The 20389-nt window shown below is 41.9% G+C and overlaps 1 protein-coding gene across 4 annotated transcripts in view; it reads right to left on the bottom strand.

Annotated features, from left to right (window-relative positions):
- LOC138624335 (signal peptide, CUB and EGF-like domain-containing protein 3) overlaps nucleotides 1-18273 on the bottom strand; it is a 72365-nt gene extending 54092 nt beyond the window's left edge. For 2 of the 4 annotated variants that reach the window (XM_069704447.1, XM_069704448.1), the window contains exon 1: nucleotides 17856-18271. In XM_069704447.1, coding sequence (XP_069560548.1) covers nucleotides 17856-17955 — 100 coding nt within the window. In that variant the 5' untranslated portion in view covers nucleotides 17956-18271. Of the gene's footprint in view, nucleotides 1-17855 lie in introns of all 4 variants that reach the window. The other 2 variants (XM_069704445.1, XM_069704446.1) reach the window with 2 other exon arrangements.
- Between the last annotated feature and the right edge of the window lie 2116 nt (nucleotides 18274-20389).

Here is a 20389-nt window from a genome sequence, read left to right as displayed (position 1 = left end):
CTAAAGGAAAAGGGAATCAGCAATGTTTTTGGACATTAAATGTATTGGTATCAAATTTCATGGCAATCCATCCAAGAGCTGAAATTGTACTGTAACTACTACTACTACCAAAGTCATGGTGGCGCTAAAAACAAAAATTCAGGGAACCACAGTGGGATTCATCCTCTGGACACCATGAACGGCTGTGCAAAATTTCATGGCAGTCCATCCTGCAGTTGTTGAGATATTTCAGTGTTGACCAGAGTGGTAAACCAACCTACAGACCAACACTGACATCCCTGTTGCCGGTATGGCTAAAAATGTAACCAATAAAATTTTGAAAAAGGCCTTTTGGCCAGCAGCTTTTATGGAGATAAAAAAAACAAAAAACAACTCACATTTCAGGATGAACTTCAACAATCAAAGAAGAATAACTGACTGAACCTACCTACACTTATCTAGTACTCGGGCATGAATAACTGATACGGTCAGAGATAAAAACTGTTCAGTAGGAAAGGTAAGTGTTGTGTAGCCGCCGAACCGAGTTTGAATTACAAAGAAGAGAATGTGAAAAGATAAGAATGGAAATGGATTTAACCAGAAGCATGATCAGGTTTGCCTTCATGGAGCCCCTAATCCCACCAAATCCCAGTTAACTAGCCCAGGTGTTTAGGATTACCCCCTGCACACAGGGGAAGGGCAGCTTAACAAGGTTTACATAGCTTCCAATATCCACTCTTATCACAAGCCCTCTGCAGGAGCCGGTTGATCCCACTGGGAAATGACCTGCAACCTAAACCCTTGAGTTTAGCATATTGGCTATATCTGCCTATTCCTGGAGGACATGGGGTCTGCTGTGGAAAAGTGGACAGTAACACGGCAGAACGGCCCAAAACTCTGTGGGAAATGTGTGCTACAAAACCGAATGCAATATATCCAATTAGGTAAACGTAGCCGAAACGTCACAACAGCAGCTTATTAGTGTTGGTTTTACAACAGGAACAACTCAGAGCCACAAGGACAGAGTAGTTAAAGAGTCCAGTATAATGTGAGCTAAACACTTTACTGGCAAGTTTACAGAGATTCCAGTGATATTTGATGATTGTGGCTAAAAAGAATTAAGTGTCTGAATCAAGGTTAGTTTTAATGAGTGACAGTCTATACACCCACGCAAGTGAGTCTTTGAATATTTACTTAATTTGATTAAGTGCTTTGAGCTAAATAAAACATGCTTACAATGACAACAGAGAGTGATCTTTGACATGTCATTGAATTTTAAAATAAACTCTTGGACCAAACTGTACTCAACAGTAGGCTGCATGAGTCACTCCATATTTGTAAGTAAGGATGATGATGAAAGAAAAAAGGTTCCAAGGTCATTTATTCAATATTTTAGCACCTCAATGTGATTTTGCCATTTGCCATTAATTGAGTAGTTCAGTGAATAAAAAAAAAAAAAATACCAGCTAATATAGTGCTTTAGCGAGTTAAAAATGGTGGGTTGTGCAGGGCGTCCTGTGTCACCTTTGAGTTTATCGGCTCAGCTTGCTGGGAGGGGATACTACTACCAGATACTATCCACAACTTTTGGAGAATGAGAAGCCATGAAAAGCAACTGGAGTAGAGTTAACCTGATACCAGTTGTAGAAAAAGGACATTAATAATGTAATATCTCCATTTTGTTCTCTTTGGCAGCACCTGTGGTGATAAGCGGTAATTGCAGATGTGTTTTTGAACTTCATTTCCCAGAGATTTCTACAATGTCACCTGTTTGACATCAGTTAGTGGGCATTTGGCACCTGGGCTAGTTTCATCGTCTATCGTCATCGATCTTTTCTTTGTTTGTTCGACCATAGTAACCATTTAGTTGCCAAGCTAACAGAAACTGAAAAAAACAGTACACCACTCCTCCTCAATACGCTGCCTCAAACACCAGTGAAGAGTGAGCCTGTTGCCTTTGGTCTGCCTTCCCTCCCTGGTAGAACAACCACTGCTGGGTGATAGGAAATGCATCAATAACTGTGCGTTGCTTGTGATTTATCTCGGGAATGTGGTCACCAGCAATAGTACTAGCACCTAGCCTCTATGCCTTTGAATTTGCAGTATTACAAGTAGCAAATTCAACTGCTTTTATCAGTTGACAGGCTTAATCCCCATTGCGTTACTTTATTTAGTGAAAGACAGAAATCTTTGAGGGTATTAATTTTGTAATTAGGCCAATTGATCCAGGATTCACACCCACTTCATTCCCTTTTAGGCCAGAGGTGAGAGCAAAACAAAGCCTCCTACTTTGCTTTCTAGTTATTTTTTTCAGTTGCTACTCAACAATTTGTGGCAATTTGATTGTGAACAACTAACTGTGACAAGATACTGTAGACTGTAGATGTCTAAGTGTCTCAGGAATAGTTGACCTTTTCTTCACTCTTTTATTATAGAGATCTTACTGTAATACCACAGATGACCACTGGGACAAATTGGCCGCAAAGCCGAGATGGAACGCTATATTTAGTTCTTGAAATACATTTTTACATTTCTAGGCAGCAGAAATGCCAGCTAAGAAGTTGGGACAATTAAATTAGAAGAGAGTGTTGTTAAACATGACTAAGGACAAAACCAAGTAACAATGATAGTTTGAATATGGACACTAAAGCTCAGTATCATGATTCGTTTTAAAAAGAGAGCTGAAAGAAATACCGAACAAGAGATTTCATTAATTTATAGAGGCAATGTGATGTCAGGACTTTAGCTCTCCATTCTTATGTTTAGCAGCCTATGTTTCATCATTTTTGTGTCGGCTGGTAGCATGACAAAGTTTAATCTCAACAAATGTTAGCATGGTCATACAACAGGGTGCATGTAGGTCTGATTCACGATCAGGGGAAAATACAAGAGAAAAAAAACAGTGGAAATGATCAAATTGAAACATTGAGTATCCTATTTTAGTCATCTGGTACTAAAGCTGTACATCACCACTAGACAATTAAAGAGAAGTGATAGCAGCTAAAGTGTTTTCCATTATCATTCTTGTAATGATTTGTCAACTTTCATGTGTCTTTTGGGTATTTTAGTGCTCAGTGTGGAATAAAGTACCTGGGGTGGTTGTGCCTCATTTTGCCAAGTTTTTACAAAGCCATTTAGTGTTGCAGGAGCTCTTTATGCCTTGTATTGATTTATATTATACGAGAACAATATGAATTCTCCTGAGGAACAGCCTGGATCTTTTCTCCTTACAGACCGTCTTCCAGGATAAAAGCCAGAGAGGCCGTGTGAGGAAGTGTTTTCCAATAGAGGAGGTATTAATCACAGCAAAATATCAATCTTATTGTCAGGTTTCCTGGTGCCAAATCTCTGAGGTAATTCATATTCATTATGACAGAAATTTAAAGAATCCATCTTCTCATCTTGTTATTAACGTTCCCATCTGGAGCATCAGTTCATCTTATCTTTCACAGACACGCTCACAGGTTCACATACACTCAGACTTCTCAAACATGACTTAAGTCAGAAACTGCAAGTATGATCCAAAGATAGACATTTGAACGGTTAACTCGTGAAGTTGCTATATTTTTCAGAGTGAAGAAATTTAAACACATTTATATACTGTACATACACATAAATAATGCAGACTGCATTTGCATCTGAACAGTTTGATGGTGTTTTTGCTCGAGGCGATTGTTTGATGCAAAAGAGCAGCATTGGGCTATAAGTGTCTTAAATGTTATGTAACCGCCATGTTGTGATACAGTGAAATTATAAATGATGACGGGCAGCAGTTTGCTATTCATTTATGGGTTTAAACAAACAAGACAGCCTCTATGTTTGGAAAAACCACCTAAACTGTTGAAATTACGTAACTAACTGCAAAATCTGCTCCCTCCTGAAAACTGTCCCTCCAACCAATTTATCAGATTTGTACTACATCTACAACAGCATCTTTATGCAAAAACTACTTGTGCAAATTTCAACTCCTGCAGCATGGCACGAGGCAACACTTCACTAGCAGTGAATATGAACATGTGTTAAACATGTGCAAACTGTTTGCCTTCAGTAAGAAACCTGTTTATCAAAATCTGTAAATCTACTGGGAAATACTCATCTGCAATGATCACACATTAACGTTAAATGTAGATAATGGTCTAACATTGTCTTTAGTGTGAGCTGCACACAAACTACAATAATCTACCTCTGTCAAAGCACTGTTTAAAAAAAAAAGAAAACATCCATAAATGTTACTGGGAGCGTTCCAGCGAACACATGGATAACAAAAGCTAAATGTGCCGGTCTTGTTGGAAACCCAAATTGCCCTTGCCATGGAAATAAACATGTCAGAATCAATACATTCTTTGGTTGAGTCCAGGGGACGATCTTCTGAAAGATTGAGAAAAAAAAAAACATGCAGCGTGTTCAGTAATGCTGCTCTGGTAATTGACTCATGCCCAAGATGAAAAGATTGTTTTTCATTGAGAGTTTCTTTCATTCTATTGTGTTGAGGAATCACAGTTGTTGGGCACAAGTTAAGGCAGCACAGAGTGAAGCCGGCGCTTCGAGACAAAGATGAATAAACAAAGTCAAAACAACAAAACCAAAGAAGAAAGATACATGTTGGGCAATGCTCTGATGTTTAAACATTTTCCTCCAGGGAATGTGTCGTTTCGAATATTGCTGCTCTTGTAGCTCTCCTCTGGTTCAGGCACTTTAAAGCCACAAATAGCTTGAGTCTGTGTTTAAACCCACTGACATTCTCAGTATATTGAATTCAATGAGTTTGTTGGAAGAAACCAAGTCGTGCAATAATGAAGTATGTTTTCTCCCCTGAAACCCATTCACTTTCTCCTCTATTGTATGCTAAAAAAAAACCAACTATAAACTTCACCGTGTGTCAGACTTCTAAATCCCTGAATGCATTGTCGCATGCCTTACTCAGAGAAGCAGAAATGACTTCTTTTTTCTTTTTTTTTTAGACGGTTCTGAGATGATGGATGGGATTTATTTTCAGTGTATTAAATTTGCTGGATAAAACATCTGTATGTCCTCAGAGGTAGTGATTAACAAAGTTACTCTGAAAAGCCATTATTCCATTTATACCAAACCAGGCCCACATCTAAGTCAGAGCTGCTGGCTAATGGCTGCTGGCCGTGGAGGTGAGACCTTGTCAGAGGTGCTTTTTCTACCTGATTTATGGGAAGGCCCTGGGATAAGCAGTGTATTTAGCTGGGCCGGCTCAAGGGGGTGTTAGCAGGAATAAGACTCAGAGGGGAGAGCGCGAGTGTGTGGGAGAATTGTAGGAACGAAGGTGTGTAGTTCAAACATGGGGTAATGTTTACTTTGAGTGTTGAGACCCTCGCTGTTTGCTTTGCTCCAAACCAGCCCCCCCCCAACTCAACCCATATACTTTCCTTCAGATACAGAAATAGACTGATTGGAGCTGGGACACCCATAGGTGTAGCTTTACTTGCACTGCCTGAAAAATAATAGTCAAAAATATGGACCAAGTGATGCATTCAGTCAGTGAGAGCAATAAAATATTCATCAGTGTTTTCCTGGTGGAATGTGGTGCAACGTTTGAACATTTGTGGTTACGAATTAGAAACAAAACATTCCTTCTTGGCAAAGCCCTTTTCAGAGGAAATCCTTCATTTTCATGAGCTCCTTGCAGCAGAGGAGGAAGGGTGCTGGGTTCAATGCCATAAAAGTGTGTTCTTGGGATCACAGCGTTTGTCATACTGTGTATAATTACAAAGGAAAGTATTGTAATTATCCATCTTAGAACCACACTTACACTACAGTTTGGGTTGCGGTTGAGCAGGATGGGGTTAGGGTCTGGATAATTACTTTAGGTAGAGAGCAGCAGTCTGTATGGCCGTAATGTATGAAAACATAACACCCCTTTTATGTTCATTGTATTTGTTGTAAATAGTCCATATGATGTTTGACTCTGCTTATTGTAAAGCAAAGCAACAGGTTGGAAAAAGTGGATAATTTCCACTGTATTGATTTGAAATTAGTGTAAAATCTTTCTGATGCTACAAAATAGAAAAAAAAAAAAGTTATGTCAAACGTGTGCATAAATTACAACTAATTATGCATCATCATTAAGATTTAAAGATCCAGACATTATAAAACATAAAAAAAATAATCTGCTTTGAAGAGTAGTTTTTGTTTCATACCTGTTTTTTTTTCTTCACAAATGCAATTATTTACTTATCTAATCAGAATTTTCCTAAAATTACATCCACTCCCTCTTCCTAGGAATTTAAAAAAAAATATATATATATATATATATATACATATATATTTATGGAAAAATATTATTTATTTCAAAAGTTTAATAATGAGCACATGATGTCTCCAACTTTACTGAAAAGTCGACTCTCACTGTGTGTGTGCAATGAAGGCTGTAAGTCTGTAACATCACGCTGGTGTGTAAATTGCATATTGAACCACAATTAACTTTTCAAACTAGTTGCGAGGTCACACAATCCTGCTATACACTACGTGCCTCGAAGAAAAATATATCACACTAAAATTACCATACTGACTGTGTCTACATCTGGTGTTATTTATAGTGCAGACTAATTAAATGTGACATGATTATCTCCTTTGACCTGGGGTTCTGAGAGGAAGTGAGGATGAGGTTGTGGAGAGGACAGGAATTACAGCTGTTCGTCGCAGCACTATCACACCACTCTGTGAAAATGTCACTGATTTTTAAGTTCTGCTGGGCAGCAAATGAGCCGACCTCCCAAAGTAAAAAAAAAATGGTTTTGATGAAATGCAGACGTCAACATTAACACAGAATTTAGCATCTCACCACCGCTCCTGCCCAGATCTCCCCTCAGCTAATGAAGGGACACACTGTTGGCTGTCCAGCAAGCCTCTAAAAAATTGGGAATAAAAATATCCACTGCTTCCATTCGGGATATTTACACTCATCCTTCACACACTCTAAATGTTTAGGAATCATGACCACTGACTGATCCTGTGCTTTCAAAAACTGTGATCACAACTTCAAAACCACCCTGGTCCCTCCCTGCTTAAATCCACCAACCATGAAGCCTCAGATTAATCCGAGGGCGACAGGAAAATGAACAAGAACGTGCAAGCTAAGATTCAGAACAGCAAACTCATGTTAACATGCTGAAAGACAATAACGTTGTCCAAATCTTTGCCTTTAACTTTACATATCTAGCAGTGGACAGGACATCAGATGCTTTCCTTTACATTACAGCTCATTCATTCATCATTTCATTTTACACATTTTAAACCTGGATTTTGAATAAGAATCAAAAGAATCACTCCTCGCTGGAGATTAATTAAGCAATGTAATGTAGTGCCTGTCGATTATGAACTCTTTTAATGTCCAGCTGAACAACACTAGAAATTTGAGGCAAACCGTTGAACTTGTAACCCTGTGATACTTCAGGTTCATTTCGAAAGTGTTCAAGCTACTTCCGTTTAAAATAATGTTCTATTCTTTCAGGGTTTTTTTATTCTACTGTCAACCTCTGTATGACTCAGACACTGATACTAGTCAGGGATTTGGAGTTTGTATTTGGAGTGTTTTGATTACAACCTTACTGAAGCTGATACATACAAGATCTCACTTCTTTGATCTGTCAACACCTTTCGTGAACATTTCACAGTGTACACGTTCTTCCCAATAAAACCGACAGCAGGAGTGATGAACCTGGAGACTGAAGAACAAGTGGACTCAACTCACATCATTTATAAAACATTTCTCAAGGTAGCTCGAGCTCGAGCTCTTTGAATAAATAATGTCAGTTCGCTGCGATTTTGATCATAGACCAAGCATCTGGTGCCCTTCCTTTTCGCATGTGTGGCCTTAATAGACTATGACTCACAGACCTCCAGACCACCTCCAGAAGGAAAACACTTATTACAGTAATTAAGTGAATCATAGAGTAATACCAAGAGAGTAGAGAATGAGCCTGACATGACACTCTTTAAGTGTCAGAGGACTGATACATACACCGCTGAATACGTGAGCATTGCTTGCAACCATTTCACATTAGGAGTTGAGGTGACAAGAAATTCATTTGTAACTTTCAAGTGATTTTACACCCGTCTTGGCATCTGTCCTCAACTGCTAATGACTTCTTGGCCTCATGGAGCATATTTTATATGCGGGGAAAAGGTGGCACTTAGATCAGCTGTATACCTTATATTTATACAACCAGAGCTAACTGACATGACACTCTCCCCTCTGCACACAGCAATTACATTCATTGGTGGTTGCTTATGCCAGATACAGTACCAACTATAAAGATGGCAACGCAGCAATTACAGCACAAGTGTGATATTTTTAGTTGTTTCCTGTCAAACTGAGGTATAAAGTGAATGGTTCTCTGTGTAAGCTGTGAAGCAGGCATTAACTACTAAAGCTCAGAAATGTGGGAGTTCAGCGGGCTGGAACTGACTGGACGTATACTTCATTTAAATGCCGAGAGACAGCGCACTCACTTTGTACTAACATTTCACTCAAACAAACGTACCAAGTGTTTAATGGCCTCTCAAGCACTGCTCCTACTGTATTAAGAATCAGACTGTATAAAGGGATGCAAGATTAAATCTTTTACCTTCACATGAGGAGAAAAAAAATTACTTTCTGGCGGATTTTCCACTGAAAACACAACATTAACAAGCAGTATAACCCTTTTTTTTTTCCTTATTGGTTAGTCTGCAAATAATTTTCTAAATTTTTTTGAATTAATCAATAAAACTGCAAAATGTTAAAAACCAAAGTGTCATCACAATTTCACAGAACTGAAGATGACATTAATTTTACTTGTTTTGTCAGAACAAAAAAACCGTATGGATGCTATCAATAAAGATGAAGAAAAGCAGCAAATCTTAATGTATGAGGAGCTGGAACAAGACAAATGATTAATCATTTATCAAAATAGTTACCAATGAACTTTTTGTTCATCAATTTATTGATTACAGTCATCTCAATGTCGCAGCTTTAAAACTAAACCAATCAGAAAAGAGAAGATCCATCAGGTGTTCAGCCCAAAACATACAAAAATATTATCATAGCAGAAACTGAGTTTTAATAAGAGTGAATCAGTTATATTTTCACCAGCTGGTGGATGTAGAACTGCATCTAATGGCTATTTTTATCAGTCAATTACCTGCTGAGGATTTTTATCAATTTATTGTTCCCTCCATCCATTTTCCTCTGCTTATTTGTTACCGGGTCGCTGTGGCAGCAGGCCTAGCAAGCTGGCCCACACTTCCCTCTCCCCTGCAAACATTTTCCAGCTCATCCTGGGGGATCCCGAGGCGTTCCCAGGCCAGCTGGGATATATAATCCCTCCAGCGTGTTCTGGGTCTTCCCCGGGGTCTCCTGCCAGTTGGGCGTGCCCAGAAAACCTCCAGTGGGAGGCGCCCAGGAGGCATCCTGATCAGATGCCCGAACCACCTCAGCTGACTCCTTTCAACGCGAAGGAGTAGCGGCTCTACTCCGAGATCCTTCCTGATGTCCGACCCATAGCTCGTGACTATAGGGGAGGGTCGGAAGGTAGATCGACCGGTAAATGGAGAGCTTCACCTTCTGGCTCAGCTCCCTCTTCACCAACACGGTCCGGTGCAGCGCCTGTTTTACTGCTGCAGCCGCACCAATCCGCTTGTCCATCTCCCGCTCCATCCTAGCCTCACTCGTGAACAAGACCCTGAGATACTTAAACTCCTTCGCTTGGGGAGGGCACTCCGTCCCCACCTGGAGGGAGCAATCCACCAGTTTCCAGCAGAGCACCATGGCCTCCGTTTTAGAGGTGCTAACTCTCATCCCCACCGCTTCACACTCGACTGCAAACCGCCCCAATGAGTGCTGGAGGTCATTGTCTGAAGAGGCCAACAGGGCCACATCATCTGCAAACAGCAGAGAGGTGATCCCGAGACCCCTGAACCTGACGTTCTCCTCCCCCCGGCTGGGCTTAGATATCCTGTCCGTGAAGGTCACGAACAGGATCGGTGTCAAAGGACAGCCCTGGCGGAGGCCAACACCCACCGGGAACGTTTCTGACTTATTGCAGAGAATACGAACGCAGCTCCTACTTCAGTTGTATAAAGACTGAATGGCCCGTTGCAACGGCTCCGGCACCCCGTACTCCTGCAGAACCCCCCCCCCCCCCCCCCACTAAAAACCCAGAGGCACCCGGTCGAAAGCCTTCTCCAAGTCCACGAAGCACATGTAGACTGGATCGGCAAACTCCCAGTACCCCCTCCAGTAGTCTTGCGAGGGTAAAGATCTGTCTTCCAGATCCACTGTTCCACGACCAGGACGGAATCCGCACCTCTTGAATCTGAGGTTCGACAAACGGTCGGCGCCTCCTTTCCAGCACCCTGGCATAGGCTTTGCCCGGGAGACCGAGTTGTGTGATACCCCGATAGCTGGAGCACACTCTCCGGTCCCCTTTTTTGAAAATGGGAACCACCACCCCGTTCTGCCAGTCCAATGGTACCCCCATGCTACACTGAAGAGGCGTGTCAGCCAAGACGGCCCCGCAATGTCCATGTTTTAAATGTATTGTGTTGTCTCTAAAATGTCCAAAATTGTCCAAAAAACATTTTGCCAGAGCCCCGTCTGCTGTCTTCAAACTGACAGTCCGAATCCAAAAACAAAGAAAAAAAAGTCTAAAACCATCAAGCAGTTGAAAGCAATTTTTTTTGTAAACTGGCTAATTGATAAAACCTCTCAGCTAATTGGATCCCATCATGATGATCAATAATTCTTTAAAACTACAATAAAAGTTGCTAAATTGCGCTGCCGATGAATGAGACAGATAGCAGCCTTACCCGTTATCTTTTTCATTATTCACTCCAACAAACTGTCAGTCATCACATGAATTATGGAAAAAAACTCAAAGCGTAATTGATCAGCAAAGCACCACGTCTTGGCTGGCAAGTCTAAATGGGTTTAAATAATTATAGAATCAAAATATGAAACAACATTTTCCATTTCTGTGATTTTTATCATTTCACACTCACTTACCTAAATTACTGGTTGATGCAAAAACATGTCAGTATCTGCCCATGCCATTAATGTGCATGTAATTAGGTGGATATGATCCCATTTCATTTGCAATAGAAAAATCGTTAGGAAGCAGTGTTAAAGAGTACAAGCCAAGAAAACTACTTTTCTGTTCTTTTAGGTCATAAGGTTTGATCCCTCTTAATATTCAAAAATATTCACTTGTGAATGAAATGAAATACTAAATACTCTTGACTTAAAGCACCAAATGCCCATGGAGCTTTAAAAAACAGATAACCATTTACTTAATCAACATAAAATTCAGCAGTTATATTGATAATCTATCAATCGTTTTGAGTCTTTCACGTTTCGTAAGAAAAAAAATACCAAAGTTCATGAGTTCCACCCCCCTCTCCTTGTTTTCTATGACAATAAATTGAATGTCTTTGGCTTTTGTTCTGCTGGTCGGACAAATCAAGATATTTAATCTGTCTTTTTATCTTTGTTGATATTTAATAGAGCATATGCTCAATCAAGAATATTATTGGTAGATTAATCAATAATGAAAACAATCATTAGCTGCAACCCTAAATCCCAGCATGATGGATGGCGTAATGATTGAAAAATAAAAGAGCCATGAACAACCATTTGTCATTAATCAACAGTGTACGCTATTACAGTCTGCAATAAAGTTATATGTGGAGTTCACTGGGGGTGACTGAACACTGCAGAGGGTCATGTGGTTTTTCCCATGCCTTTGTCCATTTAGGAAGTCTCAAATTCATCAGTGAAGTCATCCCTCTTTCTACCCAGAATGCACTGGCCAGACCCCACCAAATAAATAACTTGGCTTATTTTTTTCATCTGGATTCCTTGATGTATTGGGCTGGATTTTTCCATTACTAAGCAGAATAAGAGCATTTCCTTTCACTTCCAGCAGTCTCTAAAGCTGGCGCTCACCATCAGGAATGTAAACACACACAGTCTGTAAACAAGGCTCTCTCTGACCCCCAACCCCCCTCCGACAACGCTGACCACCGCAGACCAGCCTAATGACGTCCCTCCCTGACCCCACCAAACTCTCAAAGACAGACGCAGCCCCATTATTCAGCCGAGAGGTCACAGGAGGGAGAGGGGAAGAGGGGAGACGAGGAGGAAGGACGGTGTAGCGTCAGCCATTGGTTTAAGAAAGTACAGACAGTGAGATGGCAGCCCCCTTTAATATCTTCTTCTGAATCACAGTATCCCCAATCAGTGAGTAATGGAAGAGAAAAACAAATGTGGGCTCTGCGGTGGGGGGTGAGAGGATTAATGATCCGAGAGCCGCTGCAGCTGGCTGAGAGACAGCGCCGAGGTTCCTCAGCGAGCCGTCAGCGCTCGCGAAGGGGGCTCGAGAGGTGAGTCAAAGACTTGGAGGGAGGGGGTCAGCGTGCCATCAACACTGACTCCGTCCTCCCCCGAAACCTACAGGGATGTTGTCAGCACGGCACCGCATCTGCACAGGGAACAAAGGCCACGGACAAGGGTGAGAGGGAACGAGAGGAAGAGATGGGAGCAGCCGAGAGACTTTTCTAATTTTAACCACAATGCCACAGCGGAGAGAAGCATCACAGGCCTCATTTGGAACACATTGTTCTGATTAAAACCTTGATAAATAAACAAGCCCCAAAACAAGCACGGCGCTCTGTTCTTCGAAGAGTAAAGGGTCTGAATGTTTTTTTTTGGTTTTGTTTTTTACCACTGGACACAGATGTTGCAGCTGTCCCGGTGTTCTTGGGAAAGTTTGGGTGATTTAAAACGACATTTTCCTCCTTCCTCTCCCGCGCCTGAAATCTACAGCTCCGTCAGCCCCGCAACCATTCTAAATGAGGTGACAAATAGTGGTCACGAGGGCCTCGCCCGCTGCTGATGAAGTGGTTTTCTGCCCCGGGAAGGGAGAAAAGGTACCATGATAGAGGGATTTCAATAGCTGATGGGTCGTCCCCCCTCACCCCCCCACCCGGGGTGGCGGCGGGGAATCTGCAGGTTACGGCTTTGTTTGGCTGTGACCGGACCTTCGTACAAAACGTGTAAATTGGAGGAATTGTTCAAATTCAACGTGTGCAGGCGGATGATGGGCAGAGGCAATTGTCACAGCAACGACACAAACTGAAGGAAAAGCAGAAGCGATCATCGTACGCCGACCACGAACGCGCAACGCCGCAGTCAAACACTAAACTATTTCAAACTAAAGTCGAATATTTGGCAAAATGTGCTTATTTGCTGTCCGTTGTCGAGTTAGCTGAGCATAAAGACTGTAAACAGGGACGAGCAGCTGGCGTGGCTATCTTCTAGCTCTGCGCTGTGTCCACAACCTCTGCAGCTTCCTAATTAACTTGTTTGGTTAAGCACAAAAAAAAAAAAAAAAAAAAAAAAATTTCAAAAACTAACGTGTAAGGACAACAGTTCGTTGCTTCTGGCGGCTACGTGTCAAACTATTTCTCAGCTCCGAGCAGTTGCCAGGCAGCCAACCGAGACTCCAGGAAGCTACAAGTCCTGATGAATCAAATGAGTAACAATGAGTTAATTGGCGAGTTTTAGAGGTTCTTGAAGGTGGTTTTTTTATTCACCATCTGATGGAGCCAAGTTACCTGATCACCCGTGTACCCAGGGTTTGATACCTGCTATCTGAAGCTTTATGTCTAACACACAGGCATGAGAGTGGTAATCACTCAAAAGAAAGTCAACAAGCGTAACTCCAAAAATCTTTCATTATTCCTTTAAATCAATGATAGAAAAATATATTGACGTGATGCTGACAACTTTCTTAATTTGCTAAACAGAAATGCAGCAGAGTGGACTGAAGCAATTGTAATTTTTTTTTTTTAACAAAGAAATAAATTATAAAAAATAAAAAAATATGCAGCTCATTATATAAAAAATAAATTACCAGGGGAGCTATATTGACTCAATTTTAATCATTTGGTAAGGGCAGTTATCAAAATGCTCTTGCGGAGACCTTGAGCGCAGAGGTCAGATTTCTTAGGGCCTGAATCGTTGACACTCTGTTGCAGAGAGAAAACGTCTTGGTTTTTACATTCCATCGGCCGGGATGAAAGTGAGCAACTGTCCAGAACGAAGCCCCACTGAATCGCCTTAGGTCACAGCTTGTGCCAGACAGATTTGACTTTACGTGGTGTCTGTAAACACGGCACTCACTCTGCAGCCTGAAACAAATTTGAAACGTTTGTATCACGCTGCAGCTTCGCCACATGGAAGGCCGGGGAATTAGAAAAACTACGCACAATAAACCTGAACTGTTTTTAAAAAGGGATTCTCCAGCTAATGGAACCTCATCTTGGGAAGTGAAAGGACTTGTGCCGGCTAAGTGCACTCATTAATTCCAGTCTAAAAATCACTCATCGCTGTCAAACGGATTCACTTATCCTCACAACACACCTACAGATCAAAGTCATTTGCGTGATTCATACCGCATTGCTCCTGGACAGAATTGTTATCAAGTGTTTTCACCACTCAAGCAATGCCAAGATAATAATCTCTGTGCTCTGCAACAACATGTACAGTGGTGTGGGAGCACCACTTGTCAGACACATGCTTTCCGAGTGTATAAAGGGGTAAAGAAAAGCTGGCTCGGTCCCTTCCACCCACTCATCAGTGAGTGACCGTGGGGTACCCCGAGGCTCAACCTGCCTCAGACTCTCTGATCATAATGAGGACACAACTATCTGACACTGCATGCCCGCTGCCGAGAGAACAAAGACAGACTGAGACAAGCTCGGCTCCTCTCATCACACACAGCACTTTTTTGTTGAGGAAAAAAAAAGAAAGAAAAAAAAAAAAAAAAGGCTTTTACAGGTTAGCAGCTCATCTGCTTTAATTAGGCTTGGTGAGAAGTAGATAGAAGAAATTAAATGGTGACTTTTGAGTCAAGTTGCAATCTACTATGTCCCTAATTTCTCAAACTCAAAGAGCAGCTCGGCCAGACAAAAAAGTATTTTCTCCCTGCTTGACCTGAAAACAGCTTCCACTCGCCTGCTGTTAAAAATGACTTTCCAAAGATTGTGCTCGGCACCTTGGCAGAAAAATAGGGTCTTTAGCGTCTGCTTGTTTTACGGTACATCCAGTCTCTGAGGGGTGCAACAATTCAATTCAACGGATACCGCTGCAGGAGCCCGTCGGGACTCGGACCGATGCAGAAACCATGCAGCCGCAGAAACAAGAGGGATGAAAGAGAGATGCAGGAGTGGTGTCAAAATGTCAAAGCGAGATGACTGGCCGTGTTCTTAGGAGATGGTGCCACAGTCTCTGGCCGCCTTTTCTTTTCTTTTCTTTTTTTTCTCCTCCCCTTTCTTTCTCTGCTAAACAGCACACTGTGGGAGAAGTTCAAGGCCAGAGGGATAGGCAGGAATAAATGCTCAATTTAAATGGTTCTTTCTTGTGGTTTCACATACAATTTCAAAGACCTGTCCAAATTACAACAGACACAGCCCATGCTCTTTCTCAGTGTCCCAGTTACACAGAAGCACACACACATACACTGACACCAGCTTACTCAGACCTGTGGCACATCCACCCGTCTATCAAGTAACAAAAGTGGGCTGGATAGGACTGGAGAACCGGGTTGGAGGGGGCAGAGTGGAGCTCTTTCTTGTTGCAAAAGTATAATTAGGAAATTGGCTCACGGGGAGCTTTCCAACACAGAGGGTGTAATGCAGTCGCTGCTTATGGTTGACAGAGAAAAAAAAAAGCACGGCTACTTCATTAGATGCAAAGGAAAGGAAGCGGGGACAAAGCAAACAAAGCAAGTGTAGGAGGAAGAAAAAAAAAAAAAAAGGAAAAGGGGTGAGCGAGTGAGCGTTGGGGGATTTCTCCTTCCCTTCCATCGTGCTCATACTGGAGAGTCCGGCAGCATCTCTGGGTAAGCCTCCCCATCACTTGGGCCTCATATTGCCAAGGCTGCTCGGTTCCCACAGTGTGTCAGGGCCTGCATGTGGCCTTCCTCCCCGCTCGGGCAGCCCTGCGTCTTTAGACCCCCAGGCCCCGGAGCAGAGGTTACACCAACACAGCCAGCCACAGCAGCATGTCAGCCCCACACCAACCGTTGCCTTGGTGCCGCTGCATTAGCAAAGAGCTCCTGACTCCGTTCGAGGGAAAGTGATTTGCCATGACGTCTAAGGCTCCCCTCTTTCGTTCCCTTTTTCCTCGCTTGTTGCTGCTCGCTCACTAAGAAACCTCTTCTCTCACTCTCTCTCTCTCTCTCTCTCTCTCTCTCTCTCTCTCTCTCTGCGCACATTTAATCTCTCCTGTGTCCCCGCTCTCATTTTTCCCTTCTTTGTCATTCTCTCCGCCAACATCCTCAAATCTTCCCTCCCTCATTTCTCTGCTCTTTCACTCCTCATTTTTTTTTCCTAGAGTAATGACTGATGCCTGAAACACTGTGCCATGATTAGAGTGACATTGATGAAAGACAACATCTGCCTTGAATAAATAGAGCTGACAAATTGTGTTGTTTTTTTGTTTTTTTCACTCATTGTTCATCTCTCTGCTCCTCCATTTTTCAAAATTGTTCCCAGCTTGCAGACTCGTCAGTGCCACAGAGTTTGCCACTGACATCAAACACAATATTTATTTTCAGTTAGGCACAAAGTATGCTCACAAATAACTTCAGAGCCTAACACAGATAATATGTCACTGCCGAGCTGCTGGATAAACAGGAACTGGAGAAGAAGCCCATCAAGTGGTCGTCCACTGCGTTTCACTCGGTGACCAACAAACAGGTGCATGCCATTACGGACCGACTCTCATACAGCAGCATTCCACACTACAAGGAAGTGTGTAATCAATGTTGTGGAAAATGAAGTGAGAAAAAAGTAGTTCTAATTGCAAAATGTAAATATTGAGTTTTCCCACAAGTGGGGGCAGACCACCCAGGATGCAAAAAAAGTCACCCACCCCCTTTCTCTTTTTGCCTTGTCGACCGCCCGAGAGATGTCTTTTTGTGAGTGCAAAACATCACCAACCACAATCAACACTCACACAGAAACCATGATGTGTCCTTGCATGCAAATACTTCTGGCAGCTCCGGCTTGGCATTTGTATTGTGGGAAAATTAAGTGATGAAAACCTAGAGGAGACGGATGAGTGAATCAGAAATTGAGTGTATTACACCATGTCTGTCTTGCTCCTGTAAAGTGCCAGAGTTTTGATTCAGGCTGCCCTTGTCTGGGTCTGAATAAATTCGCACCAGAAAAAGAGAGCAGGAGGGCAGCCAGCTGGGCAGGACGGTACTGTAGCTGCAGTGTCTGACAGACAGAGACTCCTCCATGTGTGGGTTACAGGCCGGTGTCAAATACTTGTCTGGACTGTGACAAATGCCTCCTGGTAGTCTCACTACAATTACCTACAGCATGAGCTATGAAACATAACTGTTCACACTGATGATGCTGTCTGAAGATCAAAGACAACTGCAAACTCTCAGTGGAACTTAATTCAAGCCTTATTTTGTTTCCTCTCTTTTCGGTCTTGGCAAGTCTGCACAAATATAAGCAACTGAGCACACTGACACACACGAAAAAAAAAAAAAAAAAAGCTATTAAATGGTTGCAAAATAAGGCGCTGAATCAACAGAAGGCATCTGCTTGAGTCAAACTAGGAATAATTGGTGGCTCAAAGTCTGTAAAAACTTAACTTCTGCTCATAACATTTCAAAACATTCTAGTTTTAACTTGTTTTACGCACATTTAGACGAACGTTACCAGCTTCCCAAAGGCATCCAATAAATCTACTAATGAGGCATGCAGAAAATTAAAGCAGTTCATCCCGGCCACGATGAATAAATTTTTTTTTTTTTTTTAAAAACAGGTATTTTGAGGTGAAAACTTACCTTGAGTGGTTTTACTTCCTGAAGCTGACTGTTGGACAAAAGCGACCAGGCAGAAACCTACAAATCCAAGGCTCGCGCGTATCAAAGCGTGCATATACATGTTAACTTTCACTGTAGTTGAACACGAGCACTTTCTAAGGTCTACGATGCGCAAGAGCACATACGAGGGTGTGTGTGGTATAAAGGTCTCTTGTTATTCCCCTCTGAGCACCCGCTGACAGGATACTGTGCGATCCCTTTTTCCTCTTGACGCCTGCTTATTTGAGTTTCAAGTGATCGGGGTTGAGGGTAGCCCGACAACGCGGAGCGGAGGAAGACTTTTCTGTTATCATATTTCGAGCCAGACCAATGTCAATTTAAGAAAGGGAGAGGGAGAGAGAGAGCGAGAGAGAGAGAGAGAGAGGGAAGAAAAGAGGGAGAGATGGAGTGCAGCGGCGAGGTCTGAAGGGGGAGGAGAGACGAAGAAGCGTCCGCGCTGCGCTCCGGACTCGTCTGCTGCTCCTTCTCTTTTCTGACTGCCTTTCAATGCTTCCTTTTTTGTTCTGCAGGAATTTACACACACAGGTGCTGGTTGGGCTCAAGGTGGACCGGGGTTACCAAGTGCACGGTGGGTCGGGCTCGTTCGGTCACCTGGCTGGTGCCACCTGCGCGACAAGACAAAAAAAAAAAAAAAAAAAAAAAAAAAAAAAAAAAAAAGTTGCCTTCACGGCGGCGCGGTAAAAGCAATGTCTGAAAAGGGGGACAAGAGGGCGGATGACTCAGATGTGGAAAATAATAGCCTGGAGATTGCATTTTGTTCTCACCCAGCAGACTGTAGAGCTCATCCAGTCCAGCTAACAAACCAATAAGTGCCTACTTTCATTACATCATGCTTCAGCAGTGATGTGATGCTATTTTACTGGCGTAACGTCTCATTAAAACTGTTTACCAACAGCAAATAACATTAAGAAAAAGTCCAATTAAAACTATAATATTACAGAATATTGAAAGGCATTCTTAAAATAATTTGGGTGGGGAAATACATTTATATTCATCCAATCTGTCACACCTGCACTCTAAATGGAGGTAAAAGTTCAACTTTAGCATTAAATTGCAAAACTAATTTCAAATCTGAAAAATGAAAACCTACAGTACGTTTATGTTATACCTCGACTGATGTCCTTGCACATCATTCTTATTCCAAGGTCAATGGGGCCCTAAAGCAATTTCATGTCCCTGTTACAGCCGGAGCTGGACTTGCATAATGAACTAAAATCCAAATGGACCTGGAACTCACATACAAATATGCACACAAAGTAAATTACATTTTCAATAAAAAGCCCTCTTGATAATAACTTATTGTGCTAAATGAACTAACTACAGCAGCTGTTCAAAATGAATCAGTTCCTAAGGTATGATAACTAACAATCAGTAATTGTTCACAGGAACATTGGTGAACGCTTTATGGGAATCATCTGGTACAGGAATCAAAAACAAAAACCTGGATGTAAATTATATTTTGTGTCATCTGGTTCCAAAACCATAACCAACACCACATTACCCGCTTGTCAGTATTGAGTATTTTCCTGCAGGAGATTTAGCTCAACTGCTGCATTTGCCTCATTGATTTCTGCTCCTGGCTTTGAATAAATAAACCACGTCTGGTGTCAGAAATCAGTAATGAGATTCACTCAGGTATTTGTGATGCATGTTGTAAAAACAAAACCATTTTAAGCCAGTATTTCCTCAAACCAAATAAAGATGAAACAGAATGAGCACGTTAAGGGCTTTGAAGTCAAATTCTTGAGCTAAAAGATCCACAACAAATCACTGATCATGACTTACTCTGTGCACCATTACCCGTAAGACATGAAGAAAAATGAGGCCTGAGGAGTTACATGAATCAAAACAGACCTCTCTCACATTACCAGCAGCACAACCCACTGAGCTCCTGTGCCACATTTCACCAGCGATGACATATGAAACATTTGTTTCCAGGAAGCGTCCTGCGGAGGAAAAGCATCTGTTTCCCCACACCTGCTGCCTCTCTGTATTATCACCTAAATTAATCAGCTGTGGTGATACATTTATGTTTGAGTTTCGACGTACGGGCAGATTCTACATTATAATTATCACGCCGGCTCCCATGTGTAATTTTTTTCCCAATCAAATTTAATTAGGGGCACACAATGAGGCTGATTGGAGATAACAGCTCAGCTTTCTTCAGACGATGCAGAGAATTTGAAACATAATCTGAAATGGCTGAGGGCACGAAGGATTATTTTCTTTATCTTGTATATTATTAAAATTTTGTCATTACCTGTACTTTAAAGATTACATGTGAAATTGTAATTATCTTAGATTCAAAAACAGACATTTCACAAACAATGTAATTCAATCTGGTTTCCCATGCTACCCTGTGTTTTGCCAGGGACTCGGGGCCTCGATAAATAAGAGATTCAGTACAACAGAATAACCTTCCGAGAATCTGTCTTCGCATCCACAGAAGAAGAAAAAACATGTAAATCCACAGCACAAAGTCAAGCAGTTCGGTG

This window comes from Brachyistius frenatus, unplaced genomic scaffold, assembly GCF_029030835.1.
Source record: "Brachyistius frenatus isolate BFR_SWC_R1_liver_20210118 unplaced genomic scaffold, ASM2903083v1 Contig_50, whole genome shotgun sequence".
NCBI classification, from domain to species: Eukaryota; Metazoa; Chordata; class Actinopteri; family Embiotocidae; genus Brachyistius; species Brachyistius frenatus.
This window is presented reverse-complemented; position numbering and strand designations above follow the sequence as displayed.